At 46.5% G+C, this 24,501-nt stretch overlaps 1 protein-coding gene across 1 annotated transcript in view; it reads right to left on the bottom strand.

Moving 5' to 3' along the window:
• Positions 1-234: 234 nt before the first annotated feature.
• The window catches only part of ADRA1D (adrenoceptor alpha 1D), a 64,767-nt gene continuing 40,500 nt past the window's right edge, over positions 235-24,501 (bottom strand). The window contains exon 2 of the mRNA XM_043989940.1: positions 235-4,679. Coding sequence (XP_043845875.1) covers positions 4,069-4,679 — 611 coding nt within the window. The 3' untranslated portion in view covers positions 235-4,068. The remainder of the gene's footprint in view (positions 4,680-24,501) is intronic.

The raw sequence follows: 24,501 nt of genomic DNA, 5'->3' as shown, positions 1-24,501 counted from the left end.
CTTTGAATACATATATGTTACAAGGATTTTTTTCCTTTCATTTTGGGGGGGCAGAGGTAAGAAGGAGAGAAAACAAATGAAAAACCCCAAGAATAAAAACAGAATCAGAAAACAACAAACTCACTGAGCTCTTCCTGTGTCCAGGACATCCTCTCCTACGGACGCTGATACAGTTCTCAGGCCCAGCCCACAGATGGGAAGCCTGAGACCAAGATTACTAAGCATGGTGTTTTATTGATCATTAGAACAAGTTTCCACAGAAGCCCCTTGGGGCACAGATTCTGGCAGAGATGGCACTGAGTGGTGGCTAGGGGCTGGCAGTGGGAGGGAGGCCAGCCTCCAGGAAATTACCCCTTCCCGACTCCCTGATATGCTCAGTCCCTCAGCTTCGAGGAGTACTCTCATCCTCCCTGACCAAATAAGTCGGGGCCGGGCAGGGAGAGCTGACTCTGCCTGGGACTGGCAGTGCCCATGATGGCACTAGGCACCTGGAGAGAGGGGCCTGACACGGGTCGGGGAGCGGGGAGACAGACGATTCACTTCACAATGTGTTAATGGACAGCTGCAAATAAGACCAGGCTGCTGGGAGGGGCCGTGGGTCAGGGGCTCTTTCACTCTCTCCCCTATCCTCCTTCTGTAATCCCCAGGGTAGGTGATGGATGCTCCCTCCCCCATCTGAGGACTCCCCATGCTCATCCCAGGGTCCAGCATCTCAAATTCTTACTGCAACATTGGCCTTCTTCCCCCAGACCTTGTTCATGAACTCGAAGCCTGTGATATTTTCTTAGTTTTCACTTTCCCCAGAGGAACAATCCCAGTTCCTTGCCTTTTGTGGGGTCTCATTTCTCCATCTGGCAATTCTGGCCGATTACACACAGCCATGGGAACTTGACAAGGTGCTGCTAACCAGACAGAACCCTCCCCCACCCAGAACATGCTTCCCTTTGGGGATTCCCTACTTCAAACCCTTCCAGGAGCCTCACAAATTGAAAATACCACACTGGTTTTTAGTTTACTTTTTTTGGCTTCTGAGGACTTACCAGCCCGGGGGAGGCCACTTGCCTTGCAAACAAGGTGACCTTTCAGCCTTGTGAGAGCGGTTGGAAACCATGTCCCTCCATCACTCTTTTTTTTTTTTTCTTTTGCAGGGCAATGAGGGTTAAAGTGACTTGCCCAGGGTCACACAGCTAGTAAGTATCAAGTATCTGAGGCTAGATTTGAACTCAGGTCCTCTTGAATTCAGGGCTGGTGCTTTATCCACTGAATCACCTAACTGCCCCCCTCCCCATCAATCTTAAAAGCGCTCCATTCACCCCACAGGTTGGGATGAGTTGGAAATGATGGTAACCCCGTACTTCTTCCCTTGAATTAAGAGGGTACAATACAGGCTTGAGATAACATTATTTCAATCTTACAGGAAAGTGGTAGAGAATCAGAGAACATCAGCCTCTTTCAAGTCAAATTTGAGTTTCCCATGCATGCAATAGGCTGGAAATTATGGTAAACCAGCATTTTTCCCCTCAGACATTACAAGCCTGAAATTACAGGACCCTTTTAATCTTGGATGGGAGAAGTTTGATAGGTCTGAAATTACTGTAATTTTTAAGCTTCTGTTCTCTCCTTGTATATCATTAACTTTCCCTTATGGTAATTTTGGGCCATGCTGTCTGGGTTTTACATCCTCAAATTACCTCTTTTTTTCTTTTCCGTTTTTCCGTTTTTTTTTTTTTCTATCTCTTTGAGTTTCTTAAGAGGGTATGCTCCTTACCAAGCTGTGAACAGGAACCCAAGGGCCTTTGGGACCAGGGTGATTTCTCCCAGGCTGACAACAGCAGCATAGAGATAAAAGCTTATTAGTTTTGGGAAGGATACAGGAAATGAAAAGCTGGATATTGGAGCCAAAGATGACAGTCAGATCTGAGGATCTTGGGGCCATCAACCTGTTCTCCTGCTTCTGTTTTGCAATGTCATGCTTTGTTCATTTAACTGACGGCTGCCTCTTCATTTGGGACTCTGGGCACATCTCGAACCTACCTGTTGAACAAGGCAAGGTGAAAAGTTGTGCTTATGTCCCCGAGGAGAGTTAACGGGTTTGTTTTGTTTGAAAAAATGTTTAATGCCGGTTAGATATCAGAGGTAGGTTTTGAACCTAGTGCTTCCTGCTTTCAAGACTGGCCCTCTACCCACTGGAGCACACTGCTTCTCTCACAGGCCTTTCTGCCACGCTAACAGCTTCTGAGGATAGCAGCAATCAGTCGAATAAACAATTAGAATCTATTCTTCCCTCATACAGCATAAACCTGAAACAGCAGCATAAAGCCAGTCTGCATGCAGCTGATTATCTGGCCACCGAATGCCCGCTGGACTTTAGACAAAGAAAGCAAAGCTATTTTGAAGGGAGCAGGGACTTGCAGGGGGTACGGTGGCACAGAGCGAGTCACAAAAGAGAAATATTCTGACCAATAAATACATCTCCAAAAAAAAAAAAGGGAAAAGAAAAAACACTCCATCGATGTTCCCAAACACTGGCAAGAAGCATTATAACATGCACGCAAGATATGTACAGTGTAAACAGTAAGGACGGCGGAATTTGGCTGCGGTGGGGAGCAACCGTGGCCGGAGGCCTGTCAGGATAGAGGCGTGTCCAGGTGGGAGTGTTGCTCAGTGGCAGGGGCCTGGCTGGGTAGGTGTGCACTTGGGGACGGACAGCTCCTACATCTTCAGAGGTGGTCCTCCTTTTCTCCAGCTACCTTGGAGAAGCAGTGGGAGGCAGAGGGAAAAGAGACAGAAGGGGGAGTCTGCAGGGCAGAGAGGCTACTGGGGGATGGGCCGCCCGCCACTGACTCCCAATGGGCGAGACACCCATTGGAAAAGGGGGCAGTTGGCGAGTAGAACTCCAAATAGTATGTGTGTGGGAGGGGCAGTACTGCAATTCATGGTCTTCACCCACGGCTTCAGTGATTTGAGGCTGGGCCAAGAGAAGAGTACTTGTAGAAGAACCAGGGGGACCTTTCCCTCCCCTGAGCCAGACCAGTGAGCACCTAGGGGTGAGAGGTCCAGGGACCACAACACCCAGGAAAGGAATGAAAGAATCATAGGAGTTCTGTTATTTTGCCAGGGGGAATATATTCTGGATATGTGAGCCTGTTAGGCAGGTAACTTCTTGGGTGAAGGTTCCCTCCACTCATGTAGGACCTCATCTGGGACATGAGTCTTAAATGAGTTAGTTGCCTGGGTCACCAAGAAGTGAAATGACTTGCCCACAGTCAGTGTGTGTCAGAGGTAGGTCTTGAACCCAGGGCTTCCTGACTCCAAGGCTGGCCCTCTATCCATTCCACCACACTGCCTCTCTCATAGACTCAGATATTATTAGTGCGGGAAGGGACCTTAAGCTCTCCCACAGAAGACAGAAGTGCAGATCCCTGTCCTAGGGCCATAGCAAGAGGTTGGGCAGGGGGAGGGGCAGGAGTGTTCCAAGGGGTAGTAGGTTGTGGCTTCCCTTACATCTGGGGTCCAGCTTTGGGTGTGGGAAGCTTTCCCAATGGGCTCTTAAGTGGAAAGTCAGACCGGGGTGCCTTTACTCTACTAGGGATGGAGATTGGCTCCGTGTCTGGAGGTGCCCAGGGTCCGGGGCAGATTGAGCCTGAGGGGGGGTTTGGTCCTGGGGTCCGGAGGGCCCCTGGCCCGGAGCCCTCAGCCCCTGCCAGCACCCTCAGGTGGGTGTTCTTCAACCTGCTGGACTGATCCGAGGGGCTGGGCTTCCCTTCTGAGAGAGATGCTGGAAGGGTCCCAAGCCCAGGAGATGGAACATCGGGGCTCAGTCTGACCCGCAGCCTTGATCCCCGCTGAGCCCGAGCCCCTCCCGCCGCAGCTGCCCTTGAACTCACGGCCGGAAGTGCCCTGGTGCGATCAGTGTATGCCCCGGACTCAGCGGGGCCGCACCCCCTGCAGTAACCCTTCCGTCTCGGGCCAGTTTTCCATCCACCTCTACCCTTCCCCATCGTACACCAGCCCCAAGCAGACCCCACGGCCAGGGCCCCACGGACCGCGCGGGGGAGGGGGGCTCCTTTAAATATCCGTCTCCCGGAGGCCACTGTAGTCGTCCAAGTCGTAGGCGTGGTAGGCGGCCGCCTCCACGCCATCCTGGGGGACCCCGAGGCAGATGGACTCCACCTCGCTGCGGGAGGGGCTGCCCGCCGGCCCCCCGCCCGGGGAGCCCCCCGACGCCCCCGCGGCGCGGAGCTTGTGCGACAGGCTGGTGACCTTGGCCCGCAGCTGCGTCGTGGGCTTCTTGAAGGACCCCAAGAGCTTCCAGTCGCGGAAGGCGGCCGTGGCCTTGAGCCGTGGCCCGGCCGCGCCGTCGGGCGGGCCTCCGGGCAGCAGGGAGGCGGGCCGGGCTAGCGGGGCCGTCGGGGCCGCCCCGAGGGGCGCGCAGTCCCGCCGGGAGCTCCCGGGGCCTGCCCCAGCCCCCGACGCCCGCCAGTGGTGGCCGTAGACGCGCCAGAGGGGCCGGCGGCGGCGGCGGCGACACTGGCACCTGAGCAGGCGCAGGAAGGCGCGCTTGAACTCCTTGCTGGAGCAGGGGTAGATGATGGGGTTCACGCAGCTGTTGAAATAGCCCAGCCAGAAGATGACCTTGAAGACGCCCTCCGACGGCTTCAGCTGGGGGAAGAGGGAGCCTGGAGGGAGAGGGAGACAGAGAAAGAGGCAGAGTGAGAGGGAGGCGGGGAGGAGCCGGGGCTGTGTGAGGCCCGGCAGCCGAGGCAGAGGGAGGAGGCAGGCCAGTCCTTCCACCACAACCCCCCAGTCTAATAGCCGAGACACTGATGCGGGAGAGACAGCCAGTGTCCTGGGGAGGCCCCAATTTAAGGGGGGAGCTTCAGGCCTGATGGGGGCCATACACTTCTAACACCTGGGAAAATCTAAAAGGGGAGACAGAGTCCCTGCTCTCAGGAAGCCTCTAGTCCGATGGGGGAGAGGGGCCCCGTCTCCAGGGAACCCCAGGTCTGATAGAGGAGGCACACTAATCCTAGGTGGTGCAGACTGCTGTCCTGGGCTTGAAAATCAGGTCCTGAATTCCAATCCTGCCAGAGACACCTACTCGTCGAGTCATCCTGGGCCAGTCAGCTTCCTCATCCACTGAACCTGATGGCTTCTAAGGAACATTCTTACTCTATATCTACTACAGCCCCTTAGGTAGTCCCCACCCCTGCCTTTGGGGAAACCCTCGTCTCATAGGGGAGAAAGTAAACAAGCACATACCTGAGAGACAAACAGCACAGGAGAGAGAGGGAGACAGGGTAGACCAGTGGTGTCGGACTCAAATAGAATTGGGGGGGCAATAAGTCATACATTAGTAACCCTGTGGGCCTCATATGGACTTAGAAAATCACACATGTTTATCGATTTCTTTTTTAGAAAATTAATATTTGAACACATTAAAATCAGACAGGAACTACATTTGAATCTGGTTTGGTCAGAAAGCAACCTGCCTCTGGGGAAGACTCACATGGGAATGCTTTGGGGATCCCCGTTTGGAAGGGAGCTTGGTGGGGATCTGGTCCACCTCGTGCCTAAGCGGGATTGCCCACGTCACCAGTGGGCATCCAGCTCTTTTGTGAGGACTTCTGAGGCCTAGGAGCCCACCATTCCCCAAGAGTCTTTGCCCAGTGCTTCTCATATGTTATCCCTAAAGAACAAAGTCAGCCGTAGAGTGCTGGCTCTCGCAGTTGTCTTGGACAGCTCCTACCCTGAGAAAGGTTTCTAGCAGGTAGGGCTGGTCAGTAAGGTCCTCCTCCACTCCTCAGGAAGTGGTCAAGGCAGGGGGAAGGAGGGAAGGCCACCCGGCTGAAAGATGCAGACCTGGCTGCAGGGTTTTTCTGAGACATCTCAAATGAGCCACGAAGAGACGGCCTGATGCTTAGTATCCCTGTGGGGAACTGGGAAAGAGTGGAAGGTGATCCTAAGATCAGTGATGCAGGGCTGGAAGGGACCTTTGAACTCATCTAGTCCAATCCCTTCATTTTACAGATGAGGGGACTGAGGCCCAGAAAGATTGTGTCCTTTTTTTTTTTTTTTTTTTTTTTTGGTGAGGCAATTGGGGTTAAGTGACTTGCCCAGGGTCACACAGCTAGTAATTGTTAAGTGTCTGAGGCCAGATTTGAACTCAGTTCCTTCTGACTCCAGGGCCGGTGCTCTATCCACTGCGCCACCTAGCTGCCCCAAGATTGTGTCTTTAAGTGTTACAAAGTCATTAAGGATCTGAGGCAGGATTCAAACTCAGGTCTTCCCAATTCCAAACCCAGTGCTCAGTCTACTATAACACCTTATAAAGCACAATGCTTGGCACATGGCACATAAGCATCTTACTGACTGACAATAAGGAAGAAGGACCTCTGGGAGCACTGGTGAACCATAGCCCTTCCCTTAACTATGACTACTTTCTGCCTCTCCACTCTGCTATTCAGCAGAGAGGAAGGGAAGATGGGTAAATATTGATGAAAGGTGAGGGGAATAAGAAGCCAGAAGAGTTGGGACAAAAGGGCAGACAGCACCTGGGAATCGAGGCATCTTGTCCCCCTCCATTTCATCATCTTTTTTTTTTTTTTGGTGAGGCAATTGGGGTTAAGTGACTTGCCCAGGGTCACACAGTGTCAAGTGTCTGAGGCTGGATTTGAACCCAGGTCCGCGTGACTCCAGGGCTGGTGCTCTATCCACTGCGCCACCCAGCTGCCCCTCATCATCTTTTTTTCATATGAACTGCCATCTAGCCCCATCTGATATATTTTTTTGGTGCCCCATCTGAAATTTAGTGTTGAAGTTGATTTTTTGAGCCTAAGTGTAAGACTTTATATTTATGCCCATTGAGTTCATCTAACAAAAGATGATGATCCAAAACCTTTTTGAATCCTGACTTGTCATTCAGAGTTCAGATTCATGTCATCTGCAACTCTGATAAGTGTTGCCTTTGTTCAGGCCATTAGAAGTAAATCCTTGCCAGTTGAGATCTCTGATGCACTCCATTGTAGACCTTTCAAGCTGACTAATCCTTAACACCTAACCATTTGTCCAGCTCTAATCTTCCTATTCTCTAGCTCACATTCCCTTTTCACTTGAGAAAACATTGAGAGACTTTATCTTATCAACACTTTGCTAAAATCTATAGCTACCGTATCCACTTGGACTACCAGTTATAAAGCCCTGGCAAAGGAAGGAAATAAGGTTAATCTGGTATGACCAAATCTTGACAAAGCTATGCTAGCTCCTTGTGATAACTGCTTCCTTTTTGAAAGAGATATTCACTAGCCACACATGATTGAATTCCACCTTTTAGTGTCGATCAAAGTCAAGTTCATTGGCCTGTTTGCAGAGATGACTTTCTTTCTTTCTTTGGAGAATCTAGACATTTGCTCTTTTCCCTTCCTGGGGCTGAGTTTGGAAACTACTAATCTGATTTGACTGGAATGTATAGTGCTTGAAGGGGAAAGATGTAAGATTTGATGAGTAGGTCCACACCAAATGGTACAGAAGCATAAAGGCTAGACCGAGAGAAGTGTGCTTTACCCTAAAGGCAATTGAGAATCACTGAAGATACAACCTGGACCTTGGCAAATGTATGAAATTTAAAAATAAAATATTTTTAGTGCTTCTAGCCTCCTTGCTCTATGTCTTTTCTCTACTTCTAGGGATTAACACAGTGCCTGGCACATAGTGGAGTCTTTAATGTTTGAGGTAGCTGGGTGGCTTAGTGGATAGACTGCCTGGCCTGGAGTTTGCCTGATCCGCTGCAGAAGGAGATGGCAAACCACTCCAGTATCTTTGCCAAGAAAACTCCATGGGGGTCACAAAGAGTAGGACATTACTGAACAACAATAATAAATCCTTGTGGAGTTGCTGAATTGACTTGACCCCCTTGGGGACCTGACTTCAGATGCTATCCTCAGATACTTGCTATATGTGTGACCCTTGATAAATCTGTTTTAGCCTCAGTTTCCTTACCTATAAAATGGGAACAATAATAGTACCCATCTCTGTGAGGATAAAATAAGATAGATGGTGTAGTCGTTTTTCGAAAAGTTGCTATAGAAATGTTGACTGCCATCATCGCCTCCACCTTCTCCTCTTAATTATCATCTCAACGTCCTCACCCAAAGTAAATCCCTCTTTTTTTTTCAGTTCCCCAAGTTTTATTGCAATACTGTGAGTGACCACAGGGAGAGAACCAGAATATTGGAAAGGTATCTCTCCAGAAAATCCCACTCTTAAGAAAAGGTCTGATAATGGTCATTTATACATCAGTGGGGACACAATATGCCACCTTCTTTCTCAATTCATCAACAAGAATTTATTAAGCGCTTACCATGTGGCAGGCATTGTGCCAAGTGCTGAGGATATGTAGGAAGGCAAAATATGCTGCCCCTGCCCTCCAAGAGCCCTAGGCACTTCCGTAAGCCTTTAAGTTGCAGAGAAGGTGCCCACCCACATTTGGTACCGGAGATTTCTGTCACATCACTAGTCCTGGCTGTATTCCTACTATCGCCAGCAGGTGGCGCCAGAGACTAGAAGAAAGGGGTCTCCAGCCACCCTCTGGTGCTGAACCCACCAAGGCTGGATAATCACTTTTTGAATCAGGGTGAATTTCTTTTAATTTAAGCCTAGGATGACAAATCATTGGGTTAACCCTGCCAAGCTTTGAGCTTGCGTTTGGCTTAGGAACATTATTATTATTATCATTAGCTTTATTATTCCATTCACACCAAGGAGAGTTCCGTCCCAACAGCTCGAGAGGCAGGCGGCCAAAGGTCCGAGGCCAGTTCAGGTCAGCCTCGAGGGCTGGCTCCAGCTCCAAGAGATGTCATTCTGCAACCGCTTCTTCTGCATGCCCTTCCACAGAAAGCTTCCTGAAGAGCCTCCAGTGATGGCCACTGGCTGACAAGTCCGTTGGTCAGTTGGGAAGCATTTCTGAAGCACTCACCACTATTCCAAGTATCCGGGATACAAAGAAAGATGTAAAACAGTTCCTGTCCTCAGGGAGCTTACATTCTAACGGAGGAGACAAAATGCAAACAACTCTGTACAACCAAGATATATTCAGGGTCAATGGGGGGATCGTCTCCTGTTGAAGGTGGGACTTGAGCTGAGTCTTGTGAAAACCAGGACAGGAAGCCAAGAGTTGGGGGGGGGGAGGAAGAGTACTCTAGGCTTGGGGGAGAGACTGGGAAAAAGTCAGGAGTCAGCAGATGGAGGGTCTCGCTTTCGGTTCAATAAGAAGACTGGATTGTGGGCTATGCAGTAAGGCGTTAGAAGACTTGAAAAGGCAGGAACGGCCCAGATTGTAAATGATTTTAAATTTGATCTTGGATGTAACAGCGAGTCAATGGAATTTACTGAGAGGGAAATGACACGGTCAGACTTGCATTTGGAAGATGATCTTAGCAACTGAGTGGAGGATGGGTTGGAATGGGGAGAGACTTGAGGGAAGGGAGACCAACCAACAGGCTGTTGCAATAATTCAGGCATGAGGTAATAAGGGCCTAGACAGGCCAGTGGTTTGGCAAGTGGAGGGCTAAGGACCAGGACGAATGACTATCCTGATTAAAGATGGAACAGAAGAACAAAGTCCAGCCGGGGATCCCAGAGAAGGGCAGGTTCCTTCCCATTTTGCTCATCCCTCTCAGAACAGTGATACCTCCCCTTTCTTTGCTGCTTTAGTCTTTACTAACCAATTTCCTCCCAAAAGCCCTGGAAAGGAAATGGGGCAGAGATGAATATTCCTGTTTTAGAGATGAGCATGCACTGAGACTCATATAATGTACCACCATTTGTGCATTGGTGAGATGTTCTTGCCTCCCTGCCTAAAGGAAATGTGTCTGCAGTAGTCGGATGGCTTCTACAGAAGCCACATTCTCTCTCCCTCCCTCCCTCCCTCCCTCCCTCCCTCCCTCTCTCTCTCTCTCTCTCTCTCTCTCTCTCTCTCTCTCTCTCTCTCTCTCCCTCCCTTCCTCCCTCCCCCTCTCTCTTTCTCTCTCTCTCTCCCTCTTTCTCTCTCTCCCTCTCCTCTCTCTTTCCCCCTGCCCCATGCCTCTTTTCCCTCTCTCCTCTCTTTTCCTCTTTCTTTTTCTCTCCTCTCTCCCTCCTCTCTTATCTCTCTTCTCCTCCTCTCTCTTCTCCCCTTCTCTACTTCTCCCCTCTCATTTCCACCTTCCCCTCTCTCCTCTTCCCCCTTCTCTCCATCCCTATCTCCTCTGCCTCCTCTCCTCTTTCTTCTCTTTCTCTTTTCTTCTTCTCTCTCTGTTTCTCTGTCTTTCTCCTGTCTCTGTCTCTCTCTCCTCTTCACTCCCTCATGTTCTTCCATCAGACCACCTTTAAAAGATGCCCGGTGGGATAGGGGTCTTTGACTAGAGTGGGTGAGATTAGAGGAATAAGTGAGCATAAGGTGTGGATAAAATATGCCAGCACCCATCAGGGAACATTTCCTTTGGCTCTTCCTGAAGAGGAAGTGGGCCAGTCTGTCATTGGGGTTGATCAGGCTGAGGCATCCTTTTTTCAGGGATGCCATTGAGAGGAATTTTTATTTTGGGAAAAATGTGGGATAGCTAAAGCACCTTCTTTTTCTTGATATTTTCTCACCCTGCCTCCAGATTCATCAATTTATCTGCTGTTGATCAGCAAGTGTTTATTAGGCATATAGTGACAGGCCCTTACCCATCCTGTCTCTGATGGGAAGGGGAAGGGCAAGGGCCAATGGGAATGTTCTTTTAGGCTATTGTTAGGGTTCAATTGGTGGCCAGGATCAGTGGCCAGAATGTATGTAGTTTAAGGGTTAGTTCATGTCTACTTTAGGAATCAGTCTGTGGCCAGGTTAAAGGTCAGTCTTTATTAGTCTTAGGAGCCAGTTTGTGGCTAGAGTTAAATTCGTGGCCATTCTATGGTCAAAGTTAGAGGTCAGTCGGTATTTGGATTAGGGGACGGTCCGTAAGGAAAGCCGAGCACTGCAGAATTGACGGTCACATGGTGTGCTGGAGAAGACTTTTGAGAGTCCCTTGGACAGCAAGGAGACCAAAACAGCCAACACTTAGAGACACGAATTCAGGCCATTCACTGGATGGTCAAAGACTGAAGCTGGAGCTTAAGTACTCTGGCCACACGATGGGAAGGCAGAAGTCGCTGGGAAAGATAGAAAGCAAAAGGAAAAGGGGACGGCGGAGGATGAGACAGAGAGATAATGACGTGGAAGCAATGAACATGAACTTGGACAGACTCTGAGAGATAGTGGAGGACCCAAGGGCCTGGTGTGCTCTGGTCCGTGGGGTCATAAAGAGTTGGATATAACTGAACAATAGTTCTGGGTTAGATGTCAGTTTGCGTCTGAGTTAGGGGTCAGTCTGTGGTTAGGGTTGGAGATCAGCCTGTGGCCAAAACGAGTGGCTATTCTTTTTTTTTCAGGGCAATGAGGGTTAAGTGACTTGCCCAGGGTCACACAGCTAGTAAGTGTCAAGTGTCTGAGGCCAGATTTGAACTCAGGTCCTCTTGAATCCAGAGCCGGTGCTTTACCACTGTGCCATCTAGCTACCCCCATGAGTGGCTATTCTATGACCATCATTACAGGTCCGTCTATGTTTGGGTCAGGAGTCATGATGTGGCCAGGGCTAGAGGTGAGTCTTGGTCTGGAATAGGGACCAGTCAATGGGCAGGGTGGGAGTCACTCTACCACATGGGTTGGGGGTTACTCTGTGTTAGGGAAGAATGAAAGCAGCTGAATCCACATGTGGGTCTATTTAAGCTTTAATTGCTGAGAAAGCTGGGCAACTAGGTGGTGAAGTGAATAGAGCACTGGGGCTGGAGTCAGGAAGCCTCCTCTTCGTGAGTTCAAATCAAGCCTCAGACACTTACTTGCAGGGTGAGCCTGGGCAAGTCACTTCACCCTGTTTGCCTCAGTTTCCTCATCTATAAAAAGAGCTGGAGAAGGAAATGGCAAACCACTCCAGTATCTGTCAAGAAAACCCCACATGGGGTCATGGAGAGTTGGACATGACTGAAATAAATCGACAGCAGAACAGGAAAACCAAACAGGAAACTTTCCGCTGGAGAGGGAGCTGAGTAGAAGCCGACCAAAGCCTTCCATAACCCGGCTCTCATGCCCAACCTTGCCGGTGCTCTCCCACATGACTCCTCTAGTCTGGTCAGACTTTTCACTCACACCCCAATGGCTACCCTTTCCTTTTACTTCAGCTCATGCTAGTCTTCCTGACTGGAACAATTAAAAAAGAGAGAGTTGGATAATGGTTTGTCTCTGGATTGTTTCTTTCTGGATTTCAGAGGCAGCATGATAGAATATATAGAACACTGGACTTGGAATCAGGAATACTTGGGTTTGAATTCTACCTCAGACACTTCATGGCTGTGACTTTTGCCTGGTCACCTAACTTCTCTGTGCCTCAGTTTCCACGTCTGTAAAATGAAGGGGTTGGATTGGATGACCTATGAAATCCCTTCCACGTCTAAATCTATGATCCGCCGATAAAGAGCTAAGTTCTGCAGAATGCTTTACACACATTATTCCATTTGGTTGGTTTTCCTTCCTTTTCTCCTAACCCAAATGCCACTTCCTCCGAGAAGCCCACTCTTGTCTATTCCAGCCTTTGCTGAGTTTCCCCTCCTTTGAGCTGATAATAGTTAGCATTTGTGTACCGCTTTGTATCTGTGATCTCATTGAGTCCCTACGACAATCCTGTGAGGTAGGTGCTATTATTACTCCCATTTTATAGATGAGCAAACTGAGGCTGAGAGATCACAATCATAAAAACATTAAGGTTAAAAGTGATTTTCTCAAAACCCCCTCTGTTAGGGAAGCAGCACAAATAACATCATCCCTGTGTCACAGACAAGGAAACCGAGCCTCAGAGAACAGAAACAATTTGGCCAAGATCATAGTGCCAGAGACAGAATTTGAACCCAGATCTCTTGTCTCCAATTCAAGACCAACACCCTTTCCACTACAGCATTTCCACAGTTCTGTTCACCCCACGTAATCTACCCTTTGGCGATATAGTTTTGTGTTTTCTCCTGTTTCTCACATATTGGCTCTATCACTGGAGTGAGGCCTGACTTCTTATCTCCAAAGTTAGACCCAGGACTGAAATCACATCCCAAGTCTGGACCTGCAACAGCCATTTATCAGATGACAGGATTTGAGTCTGGAAAGGACCATAGTGACCACTTAATTCAGCCCCCTTTTTACAGAGAAGAAAATTGATGCTAAGGGCCCCTAGCTGGTGATATGCCAAGCTGGGAATGCCGTCCAGGTCACCCAATCTGAGCCACTGCTAGCAATCTCTACCCCTGGGGCAAGCAGCATGAACTTTGATCTCCAATCAGCTTTGTAGAATGGCATGTCCAATAGGTGCAGCCAAGGTTGGGGGAAAGAGGTTTTGCTGACCATCTTGTTGACTTGAATTGAAGCAGTCAGGGATCCTTTCCTGTGGATTCATCACTGTCAGTGGGTGGTAGGGAAGGATCCTGGAGGCCAGGTATCCCTGGGGGCAAAGTAGTCAGCCCCACATTGGGGTCCCTCTTGTTCATGGGATCATCCTTTGGTGATCTGGGTGGGGAGGCTACATGGCCTGCCTGGGGCTCTTCTTTGCACTAATTGGGACCTCCAGGCATCCCCTTTTGCCCATCAGGAGGGGCTCTTGTTCTTGCTAGATGCTTTCCTCTCTTCCTCCTGATACCGACAACTTGTCCCGTAGACTAGCCCTTCTCTAAATAGTGAGAGCAATGACAGTGATGGCTAGCATTCACACCAGAGCCTTAAAGTTTATAAAGCACTTTACATGTGTTAGCTCATTTGATCCTCACAACAGCTCTCTGAGGGAACTGAGGCTGAGAAATGTTAAGTGATTTACCCAGAAAGTCCGGCAGCCATCGAGCGTCTGAGGCAGAATTTGGACTCAAATCTTCTTGACCCCCCAAGTCCAGCACTCTATCCCCTGTGACACCTTAACTGGGGTGATGGTGGTGGTGGTTTGTGAATTCATTTTCTGAAAATATTTTGAGCTACCTGTGAGAAGGTATAGCCAGGCTGGCATTATCTGAATGAATGAATGAATGAAACAGCATTTATTTAGTGCTTACTGTGTATCAGGCACTGAGGGAAGAGCAGGAGGCATGAGTACAAAAAAGGTGAGATAGTTCTTGCCCTCAAGGAGTTTACCATCTAAAAGAGAAACACAAGACACATGGGGAATGGTGTCTAGGGCTTTTGTCTGGCCAGTCACAGTGAAAGTCAGTGGAGTCTTTTTGATTTGATTGCTCCATCCTTCCCTAGAATAGCAGTGCTGACCCAATTGCTGTTTCTAGAGTAAGAGGTGGAAAGAGGGTGGGACTTCGGGTAAAGGAGGAGGACAAGGCACTTCTGAAGTGTTGGGGAGATGGCTGGAGTGTGAATATAGACTCGAGGGAATGGGATGCCCTGGTTGAGTACTAAGAATTAACTGAAGAATCCACCCACATGGGAAGATATGACTTGGATGAACTCATCCCGGTATCTGAAAATAGATCTAGAAGACATCCTAGAAGTCGCCTAATCCAATGCTTTTATTTTTTATAGTCGAGGAAACTGAGGCATAGACTCCAGAGCTGGGATTCAAACCCAGGTCCTCTGTCTACTAAGCCAACATTCTTTTAACTTCACCGTGCTGCCTCAGGGTGTAGGGGTAGTGGTCAAGGTGCTGGTGAGGGGGCCTCTGCCCAATGGGAAACAGGCAGGACATCACTCCCCTTCTTTGAGCCTCAGTTTCCTCATTTGTCATCTTGTCACTAACCACCCTTACTCAGCTGCCTGCAAGCTCTGGCGTGATGATGAATGCAAACCTCAAAGCACCAGGATTCCTCGCCAGCTATTATTCTGACATCTACAGGGACACAGATGAGTCTTTGCCCGGGAGGTCTGAAGGGGAGATTGGGATCCAGGTCCCATTATGGTTTTAAACTGGGGCTGGCAGCCGAGAACCCAGCCACAGAAAGGAAACTCTACGATGTTGTTGTTATGAACCGAAATGCTGTTTGAATTGGAAGTCACCCGGGGACATTGACTAACGGGGCTGACGCTGGCGCCAAGTGGAAAAATGTTGTTTGGTGATGGGACTGGCATTTCTGTCTCACTGCAGTATTTTCCTGGGTGGCATGGTCCTTTGGATAAAAATAACGCATGGTGTCACTCTTTGGGATTGAGAAAAAGAACATCCCTGAGGAGAGTTCAGGACAATATTCACACCTTCTGCTTTCCAGTTAAATTCCACATCAGTGTTCAGAGTTGTAACTAGGGACTCTGGCACCTAGGACTAATGTGGTTGTTGGGGACGGTTGGTACAAGAACCAGTCATGGTCTGCAGGATGACTTTCTCCTTGTTCTGGGCCTGCCTGGGACTTGTGCTGACCCTTTCCTTTAAGTAAACATGGTGTGGAGAAGGATATCTTCTGACCCAGAACCCCTGGACCCTGTCCCTAGAAGTTCACGGCCCCTTTCCATGGGCATATCATCATCTGACACTGACTTCCCAGGACATGGCTTTTTCTTGGCCACCTCTTTGCATGGGGTCATGCCTGGTCTGTGGGAACAATATCTCTGTCGCTTCCTCCTCTTTGGCCACCTCCTTCATAGCTTCAGAGCATCCTCTCTAACCATATTGCCATGGATACCAGAGGTTACACTCTAGAGGAACTTCCTCTCTGGGTTCCAGTTCTCTTGATTGGTGGCTCTCTCTCCTAGATAACTATTTTCAGGACATGGTAGGTGATTATTTTCAGAGAAGCCCTTGCCATGCTTTACTTTATTCCCTCCTCTTGGTCTTACTAACTGTTTCACCCTTTCCTACCCTCTCCACATTCTGGAACCACAAACCATGATTCAATTAATTTGCCATTGTTCCTGGATGGGTCATGCCAATCTGCTCCCCTGTGGCACCACTCACCATCCCTTTAACTTTCTGGATCAAAGGATTTCTCTCTGGCTATCACTTTTCTGCATGTGTTGTTTTCCCCATTAGAATATAAGCTCCTTGAGGCCAAGATGTTTATGTTTATATTTCCAGATCTTAGGCTTGTGCTTGGCATATCGTAAGCCCTTAATAAATGATTTCTCATTCATTCAATCATTCATTCAAAGACCTCCTATTTGGCTACTCCTTATCCAGGACCTGACCCATTGGAAAACCTGAAGTCTCTCTCCCCTGACCTGGAATGAAGCCCACAGAAATATAATCCCTCCTTGGAAAAGTGAGACCCCAGAACAGTTCCCCTGTGCATGTGGAAAATAGTTTGGAGGATGACTTCATCCCCTGCTTATCTCTGGGCCATGGAAGAGATGTAATGATCCTGATCCCAGAGCTGTGCCTGGCGTGGAGGGGCAGCATCTCCTTAGGTACCCATGCTGTTGTTCAGTTGTTTCAGTCATGTAGGACTCTATGTGACCCTATTAGGTGCCTTCTTGGCAGAGATCCTAGAATGGTTTGACATTTCCTCATCCAGTTCATTTTACAGATGAGAAAACTGAAGCAAACAGGGTGGAGTGACTTTCTCAGGGTCACAGAGATAGTGTCTGAGGCTGGATTTGAACTCAGGGAGATGAGTTTTCCTGACTTCAAGCTCAACACTCACCCAGCTTTTCAGGTGCCCATACCTGTTTCCTTTCCCTAGACCTGAGATCTAGAGTCTCCTCCTTCTCTTCTCTTAGAGATATGGAGATAGTGTGACAGCAGTAGATAAGTATATGTGACTTGGAGTCAGAAAGAATTGAGTTCAAATCCCAACCGGACACTTCTTAGCTGTGTGACCCTGAGCAAGACCTCTCTGTGCCCGTTGCCTCATCTGTAAATTATGGGGTTGGCCTACATGACCTTGCTCTAAGTCTATGATTCTCTGATCCTGCCCTGGGCGGAGGACTGTGCCCCAGGAGTGGGTCCCAACCTCGTTCTGTTTCTGCTAGATGACCTCCTTTCCTATTTCTGTGCCTCCACCCCAGGCTCAGACATCTCCTCCCTGGCCTCACTGCCGACTGAGAGGCTTTTTCTATTTCTTCCAGATCTCACCCAAGTGCCGCCTCCTCCAGGCAGCTTTCTCTGGGACACAGTGGCACACACCTCAGCTACCTCATCTTCATGGCTGCTTTGTGAAGGAGGCTGTCACCACTGTTCTTGGAGCATTTAAGAGACTCAGTCAAAGTCTGATCCAATGTGCCATCTATCATCCATGAGCCCACAAGCATCGATGAAGCATTTCCTGGGTGCTTGGCTCTGCTCTAGGCTCTGGGGCTATAGAGACATCCCTTCTCTCCAGGACCTGAGTGATAAGGATAAAAACGAGATCTAAATAAAGTGCTCTGATGTCATATTGGGAGCACTTTCTGTTGGAGAGACCCATTGTTCTAGAGTAGTTCTTAATCTAGACTCTACTGAGCCCTTGAAGATCTGGGAGTCATTTCAGGGGGCTGGGAACTTTTTCTTTATCATGTGGAAAATTGCATTTCAGTATAATTGGTTTCCTTCCAAAGCTTACTCAGTTTATTTTATGCATTTACAAACATTATTCTGAGGGGGCAGCTAGGTGGCGCAGTGCATAAAGCACCAGCCCTGGATTCAGGAGGACCTGAGTTCAAATCCAGCTTCAGACCCTTGGCACTTACTAGTTGTGTGACCCTGGGCAAGTCACTTGACCCTCATTACCCCACAAAAATCAATGAATAAAAACATTATTCTGAGAAGGGGTCCATGACACTTGAAAGGTTAAAAACTCCTGGTGCAGAGTCAGGGTCAAGTCCTGCTCCCTGCATTTACCAGCCCTTAAACTCTCCAAGGGGCAGCTGTAGAATAAAAATAAGAACCCCTGACCTACCTCCCTGGCCTCTGGGAAGAGATCACTGAGAACAGTTTGAACCAATCATTCATACAGGAAAAATCAAGTGGATGAAGAAGGCCTATGATATGTACTTAGACCTGTAGAGGTCATCCGTCAATACACAGACATCTACATAGCTATGTATCTAATACATATGGTGCTTTAAGGTTTGCTGATAATAATAACTAACATTTCTAAAGCACTGAAAGGTTTTCAAAGTGCTTTACAGGTGTAATCTCATTTGATCTTCACAACAACCCTGTGAGATATATCCTATTGTATTCCCATTTCAGAGATGAGGAGACTAAAACAGACAGAGGTTAAATGACTTGCCTAAGGTAACACAGTTAGTAAGTGTCCGTGGCCACATTTGAATTCAGCTCTTCCTGACTCCAGGCCCGGTGCTCTATCCACTGTGCTACTAGCCGTCTCAACTTAATCCTTAACTTCTCAACTTAACCAACAAAGTTACCAGGAGGTAGATCCAATTATTATTCCCATTTTATAGACGTTAAAGAAACTGAGGAAGAGAAGAGTTAAGGCACTTGCCCAAGGTTGCAAAGTTAATACCCAAGGCAAGATGGACAATAGTTGGGGTCAGCAATTTGGAATTGTACCCAAAGGGCAAAAACCCCGTTTATACCCTTTACCTCAATATCATTACTAGGTCTGTATCCCAAAGAGATACACAATAACGGAAATATTCTATGATGATTAACTTAGCTATTCTCGGCAATACAATGATCCAAGACAATTCTGAAGGACTTAGGATGAAAAATGTGATCCATCCCCAGAGAAAGAATTGATGAAGGCTGAATGCAGATCAAAGCACATTTTTAACTTTATTCTTTCTTTTTTATGGTCTGTGTTTTCTTTTGCAACATGGCCAATATGGAAATACATTTGCATGGCTTTACATAAATAATCTATATCAAATTGCTTCTCTTCTCAAGGGAAAGGAAGGGAAGAAGGGAGACAGAGAATTTGGAACTCAATATAAAAAACCCAAATGTTTAAAAAAATTTTAAAAAGATTTTACATGTAATTGAGAAAAATAACAAAGAATGGGGCTCAAAAATGAAAAGGAGGAGAAAAAGGTGCTTGATGGCTTTTGAAAAATTGCTGAGTTCTTTTACTGAACCCCAAGTTTCTCCCTTATATAAAGCTCAAATTAATTTTTTCCTTTTTTTTTTTTTTTTGCAGGTCAATGAGGGTTAAGTGCCTTGCCCAGGGTCACACAGCTAGTAAGTGTCAAGGGTCTGAGGTCACATTTGAACTCAGGTCCTCCTGAATCCAGGGCTGGTGCTTTATCCATTGTGCCACCTAGCTGGCCCTCAAATTTCTTTCTTTTTTTTTGGTGAGGCAACTGGGGTTAAGTGACTTGCCTAGGGTCACACAGCCTCAAATTTCTAATACTAATACCCTATTGGTATCATTGTATGATTTTGAGTAAAGGAACACCTCTTTTCCCCCTGGATAACTGAAAATGAGTGTTGCCCAGCAAATGACAGAGAGAGGTGCATGATGGGTGTGGGTGCTCTGTAGCATATAATCAGTGGGGGATTCTCAAGAAGGACAGGAGTAAAGGGTGTCATAAAGAGCATGCATGAGACAAAAAGAACTCAAATTGTTCACAAAGCAAGAGCAAGGGATAATCAGCATACAGCCTGAAGGTTCATTGGTAGCCTTTCCATCTTTTTTTTTTTTTTTGTGGGGCAATGAGGGTTAAGTGACTTGCCCAGGGTCACATAGCTAGTAAATGTCAAGTGTCTGGGGCCAGATTTGAACTCAGGTCCTCCTGAATCCAGGGCTGGTGCTCTATCCATGCCCCTTTCCATGACATCTTAGGTCTTTTCCAGTTCTGAATCCCTGACCCCACAGTCAAACCTTCAGTCATGGGGGTGGGGAAAGTCACTGACTTCAAAGACAGCCCATTCCACTTTGGGGGAGCCCTCATTGTTAGGAATTTCCCTCATATCAAGCTCTAATCCACTGCTCCACCTAGCTGCCCCTACCAATGTTCTCTTAATGCCTCCATTGGACGGTCTTTTCTCAGCCCTTCCACTCTTGTTTTTTATGACATTACCCTGCAATTCTCTTCATACTAATCTCATCATTCCTCCTATCTCTTTTCCTGACTCATCATTTACACCACACCCCTTTATTGTGGGTGTTTCCCAAGTTCTTTTCTGGGCTCTTTTGGTTTTCTTCCTCCATCCTTTGGGTAACCTTATTAACTCCTTTGGGTTTAATGTTAATCTTTATGCAGATGACTCAAAGATCTATATGTCTAACTCTACCTCCCCACTTTGCTTCAGTCCAAATTTGTTGTTATTATTCAATCATTTCAGTCACATCTTACTCTTCATGATCCCATTTGGGGTTTTCTTGGCCAAGACACTAGAGCGATTTGTTATTTCCTTCTCCTGTGAATTTTACAGATGAGCAACTTAGGCAAATAGAGTTAAGCGACTTGCTCAGGATCACACAGCTAGTAGGTATCTGAGGCTGGATTTGAACTCAGGTCCTCCTGACTCCAAGGTGTTTACATATTGTATCCCCCTTATAGAATATAAACTCTTTGAGGGAAGGGATTGTTTTTGCTTTGATCTGTTTCCCCAGCACTTAGCATAGTACCTGGTACATGGTGGGGACTTAATAAAAATTATAAATATATTTTTTATATTATACATGTATATCTATATTTCTAGGCAACTAGGTAGAATAGTGCACAGAGCTCTGGGCTTGGAGTCAGGAACAGTCCTCTTCCTGAGTTCAAATAGAGCCTCTGCCTCAGTTTCCTCATCTGTAAAATGAGGTGGAGAAAGAAATGGCGAACCACTCTGTTTTTTTTTTTTTTGTGTGTGTGTGTTGTTGTTTTTTTTTAGTGAGGCAATTGGGGTTAAGTGACTTGCCCAGGGTCACACAGCTAGTAAGTGTTAAGTGTCTGAGGCCGGATTTGAACTCAGGTACTCCTGACTCCAGGGCCGGTGCTCTATCCACTGTGCCACCTAGCTGCCCCGGCAAACCACTCTGGTATCTTTGCCAAGAAAACCCCAAAGGGGGTCACGAAGAGTCAACATGACTGAAAAATTACTTAACAACAAAAATATGTATTTATGCACATAAATATAAATAAATATATTTAATTTTTACAAAAAGCTTGTTGGAAAGAGTGGATTAGTTTCTACTCTCTTCTCTAATACTGAAGAGTGCCTTCTGAGGACACAGTCCATGGTTGGCTGAAGAGGCATAGAGGAATATGAAAAATTCTGGAAGCTGAGCCATCAGAGGAATGCTGATGTCCAAGATGAACATTGTATCAAGTTTTCCAAGGGACTCTTCCTGCCCTTTCATAGAAATATGAAAACTCCTGTCCCAAGTGACCATATTCAGCCAAGTGCATCTCTCCAGAAAATGGCAAGGTGTGTTAAGGGTCTGGTTGCAGCTGTTAGTCTTGTCTTATCTTTGAAAAGGCTGTGGTTAATTCCATTAAAACAATATCACAGTTAAAAAAAATCCCACCATGAAATCTCGTGCTGACTGAGTCAGCCTGGGTTGGGCTGATGACTCTGCCTTGGGACAGTGAATTCTTGGCCAAGACCCAGGTTGCATAATCAACAATCTGAGGGTCTCTTTGCCTTCCCATGCAGGGCTTTAAGCTGCATCCCGAGGGACTGAGTTTGGACAGGAGGCAAGAATTTCCTGAGAGAGACTTGTATATGGAAATGGAGGCTAGTGGTGAAATAGCGTTCACTTTTCCCCAAGAGTGGAGATGGGCTTTCATTCACACTTGGAAATCATAATAACAGGAGGGGACACATATAGTGCTCTATGGTTTTAAAATGCTGTATGTCTGTTACCTGATTAGTTCTTCACAATGAATGTGGGGTGGGGGCTATTGTTATTATTCCTATTTTCAGATGGAGAAACTGAGTCTGAAAGAGGTGAAATGATTTTGGATCAGAGGATCATAGATTTAGAGCAGGAAAGGGCTTTAGGGGTCATTGAGTTTGACCTCTACAATCTGTGGTTGGAGGCAAAATTCAAACTCGGGTCTTTCTGACACCAAGTTCCCCATTCTCTGCATCGTGTTGCCTCTGGCCCAGGAGTTAGGGGATATGGCGTCTAGGCTTGGCTCTGCCATTAATTTGCTGTGTGTCCTTGGGCACTTCCTTAACCTCTCTAGACTTGTTCTGTCCTGTGTAAAATGGAGATGATGATACTCCTTGGCTCACAGAGGTTGTAGAATCCTTGACTTGGATGGAATCTTGGAGGTCACCCATCCAGCCCCTTCTCACTTAAGCTATGAACCCCTTCTATGACATGGTCAATGAATGAGTGGTCAACCAGCCTCTGCTTGATGGCTGCCAGCACGCTATCTCCTGAGGAGGTCCAATCCACATTGGGACAGCTCTAATGGTTGGGAATCACTTGGCTCTACTAACCCTTCCTCTCTGCAGCTTCCATTCATTCCTCCCTGGCCCTTCTCCGGAGGGACAAAGACTAAAGTAAGATATATCTTCCAGATGATGGCCAGGATGGACAAAGACTCGAAGCCAGCCAGCTCTTTGAGAGCAGGAACCGAAGGATCTGATTATTTTGTCCTGCCTTTCTTTGGACCCCAGGGCTAGGTCTAGTGGAGGCACATAATAAATGCTTATTGACTGATTGACCGATAACATCCATATCTTTCCTTTCCCTTCCCCATTAAATTGTGCAAGGGATATAGAGACAGAAGTCCTGAGTTTGAACACGGGCCCTGCCACTAATGACCTGTGTGATCCTGGATAAATAAATCACTTAATAATCATGATGATGCCAGCTCATATTTATATGACCTTTAAGGATATTATATATGTGTTACCTCATTTCATCCTTACTACAACTCTAGCAGGTAAGAGTCATTATTATCTCCATTTTACAGATGAGGGAACTGAGGCAAACAGAGGTGTCAGAGATGGGACTTGAACCCAGGACATCTGACTCTAGAGTGTATACTCTTTTTGTTTTTTGGTGGGGCAATGGGGGTTAAGTGACTTGCCCAGGGTCACACAGCCAGCAAGTGTCAAGTGTCTGAGGCCAGATCTGAACTCAGGTACTCCTGAATCCAGGGCTAGCGCTCCATCCACTGCGCCACCCAGCTGCCCCGTAGAGTGTATACTCTTTTCACAATATCATACTACCGACTTCTTTTCCTTGAGCTATTTGAAATTAGCATTCTTAATTTATGGAATAAAACAAACATTTCCATAACATAGTTCAATAAAAGATGATTGTACATGAAACTGATCTATCTATCTATCTATCTATCTATCTATCTATCTATCTATCTATCTATCTATCTATTTATATCTATCCTGATTCTGCTCATTTCAGTTTGCATCAGTTAATATAATTCATGCCATAGTTATCTGTTTTCTTTGAAATTAGCATTCTTAATTTATGGAATAAAACAAACATTTCCATAACATAGTTCAATAAAAGATGATTGTACATGAAACTGATCTATATCTATCTATCTATCTATCTATCTATCTATCTATCTATCTATCTATCTATCTATCTATCTATCTATCTATCTATCTATCTATCTATCTATATCTATCCTGATTCTGCTCATTTCAGTTTGCCTCAGTTAATATAATTCATGCCATAGTTATCTGTTTTCTTTGAAATTAGCATTCTTAATTTATGGAATAAGACAAACATTTCCATAACATAGTTCAATAAAAGATGATTGTACATGAAACCGATCTATCTATCTATCTATCTATCTATCTATCTATCTATCTATCTATCTATCTATCTATCTATCTATCTATATCTATCCTGATTCTGCTTATTTCAGTTTGCATCAGTTAATATAATTCATGCCATAGTTATCTGTTTTCTTTGAAATTAGCATTCTTAATTTATGGAATAAAACAAACATTTCCATAACATAGTTCAATAAAAGATGATTGTACATGAAACTGATCTATCTATCTATCTATCTATCTATCTATCTATCTATCTATCTATCTATCTATCTATCTATCTATCTATATCTATCTCCTGATTCTGCTTATCTCAGTTTGCCTCAGTTAATATAATTCATCCCATAGTTATCTGTTTTCTTTGAAATTAGCATTCTTAAAGGCTCACATATGCATCTGGCACCCATGAAGTTAGGAATAGTCATGAGGCCACTAGGGGGCACTGTAATGCACAGAGTGGCTGGGCAGGAAGACCAGAATTGAAATTTGGCTTCAGATACCTACTAGCTGCGTGCTCCTGGGCCAGTCACTTCAACTCTGCCTGCCTCAATTTCCTTCTTCGTAAAAAGAGGACAACAATAGCATTCACCTCCCAGGTTGGTTTTGGGGGAGCAAATGCAATGGTATTTGTAAAGGGCTTAGCCGAGTATTAGGCACATAGTATAATCAATGCTTGTTCCCTTCCTTTCTCTTTCTCCATCTGACTGTGCTCAGTATTTCCCTCTTTGCCCAGTTTTCTGTCATTTCCACTTCACCAACCAGTCCCTCCTTATTAATTAGAAATAAAACAAACATAAAATATTAGTTTCATTCACTGCTTTCGCTACCTTATGAGAGGTTAAATTGTCAG

Source organism: Dromiciops gliroides, chromosome 2 (genome assembly GCF_019393635.1).
Source record: "Dromiciops gliroides isolate mDroGli1 chromosome 2, mDroGli1.pri, whole genome shotgun sequence".
NCBI lineage: Eukaryota > Metazoa > Chordata > Mammalia > Microbiotheria > Microbiotheriidae > Dromiciops > Dromiciops gliroides.
This window is presented reverse-complemented; position numbering and strand designations above follow the sequence as displayed.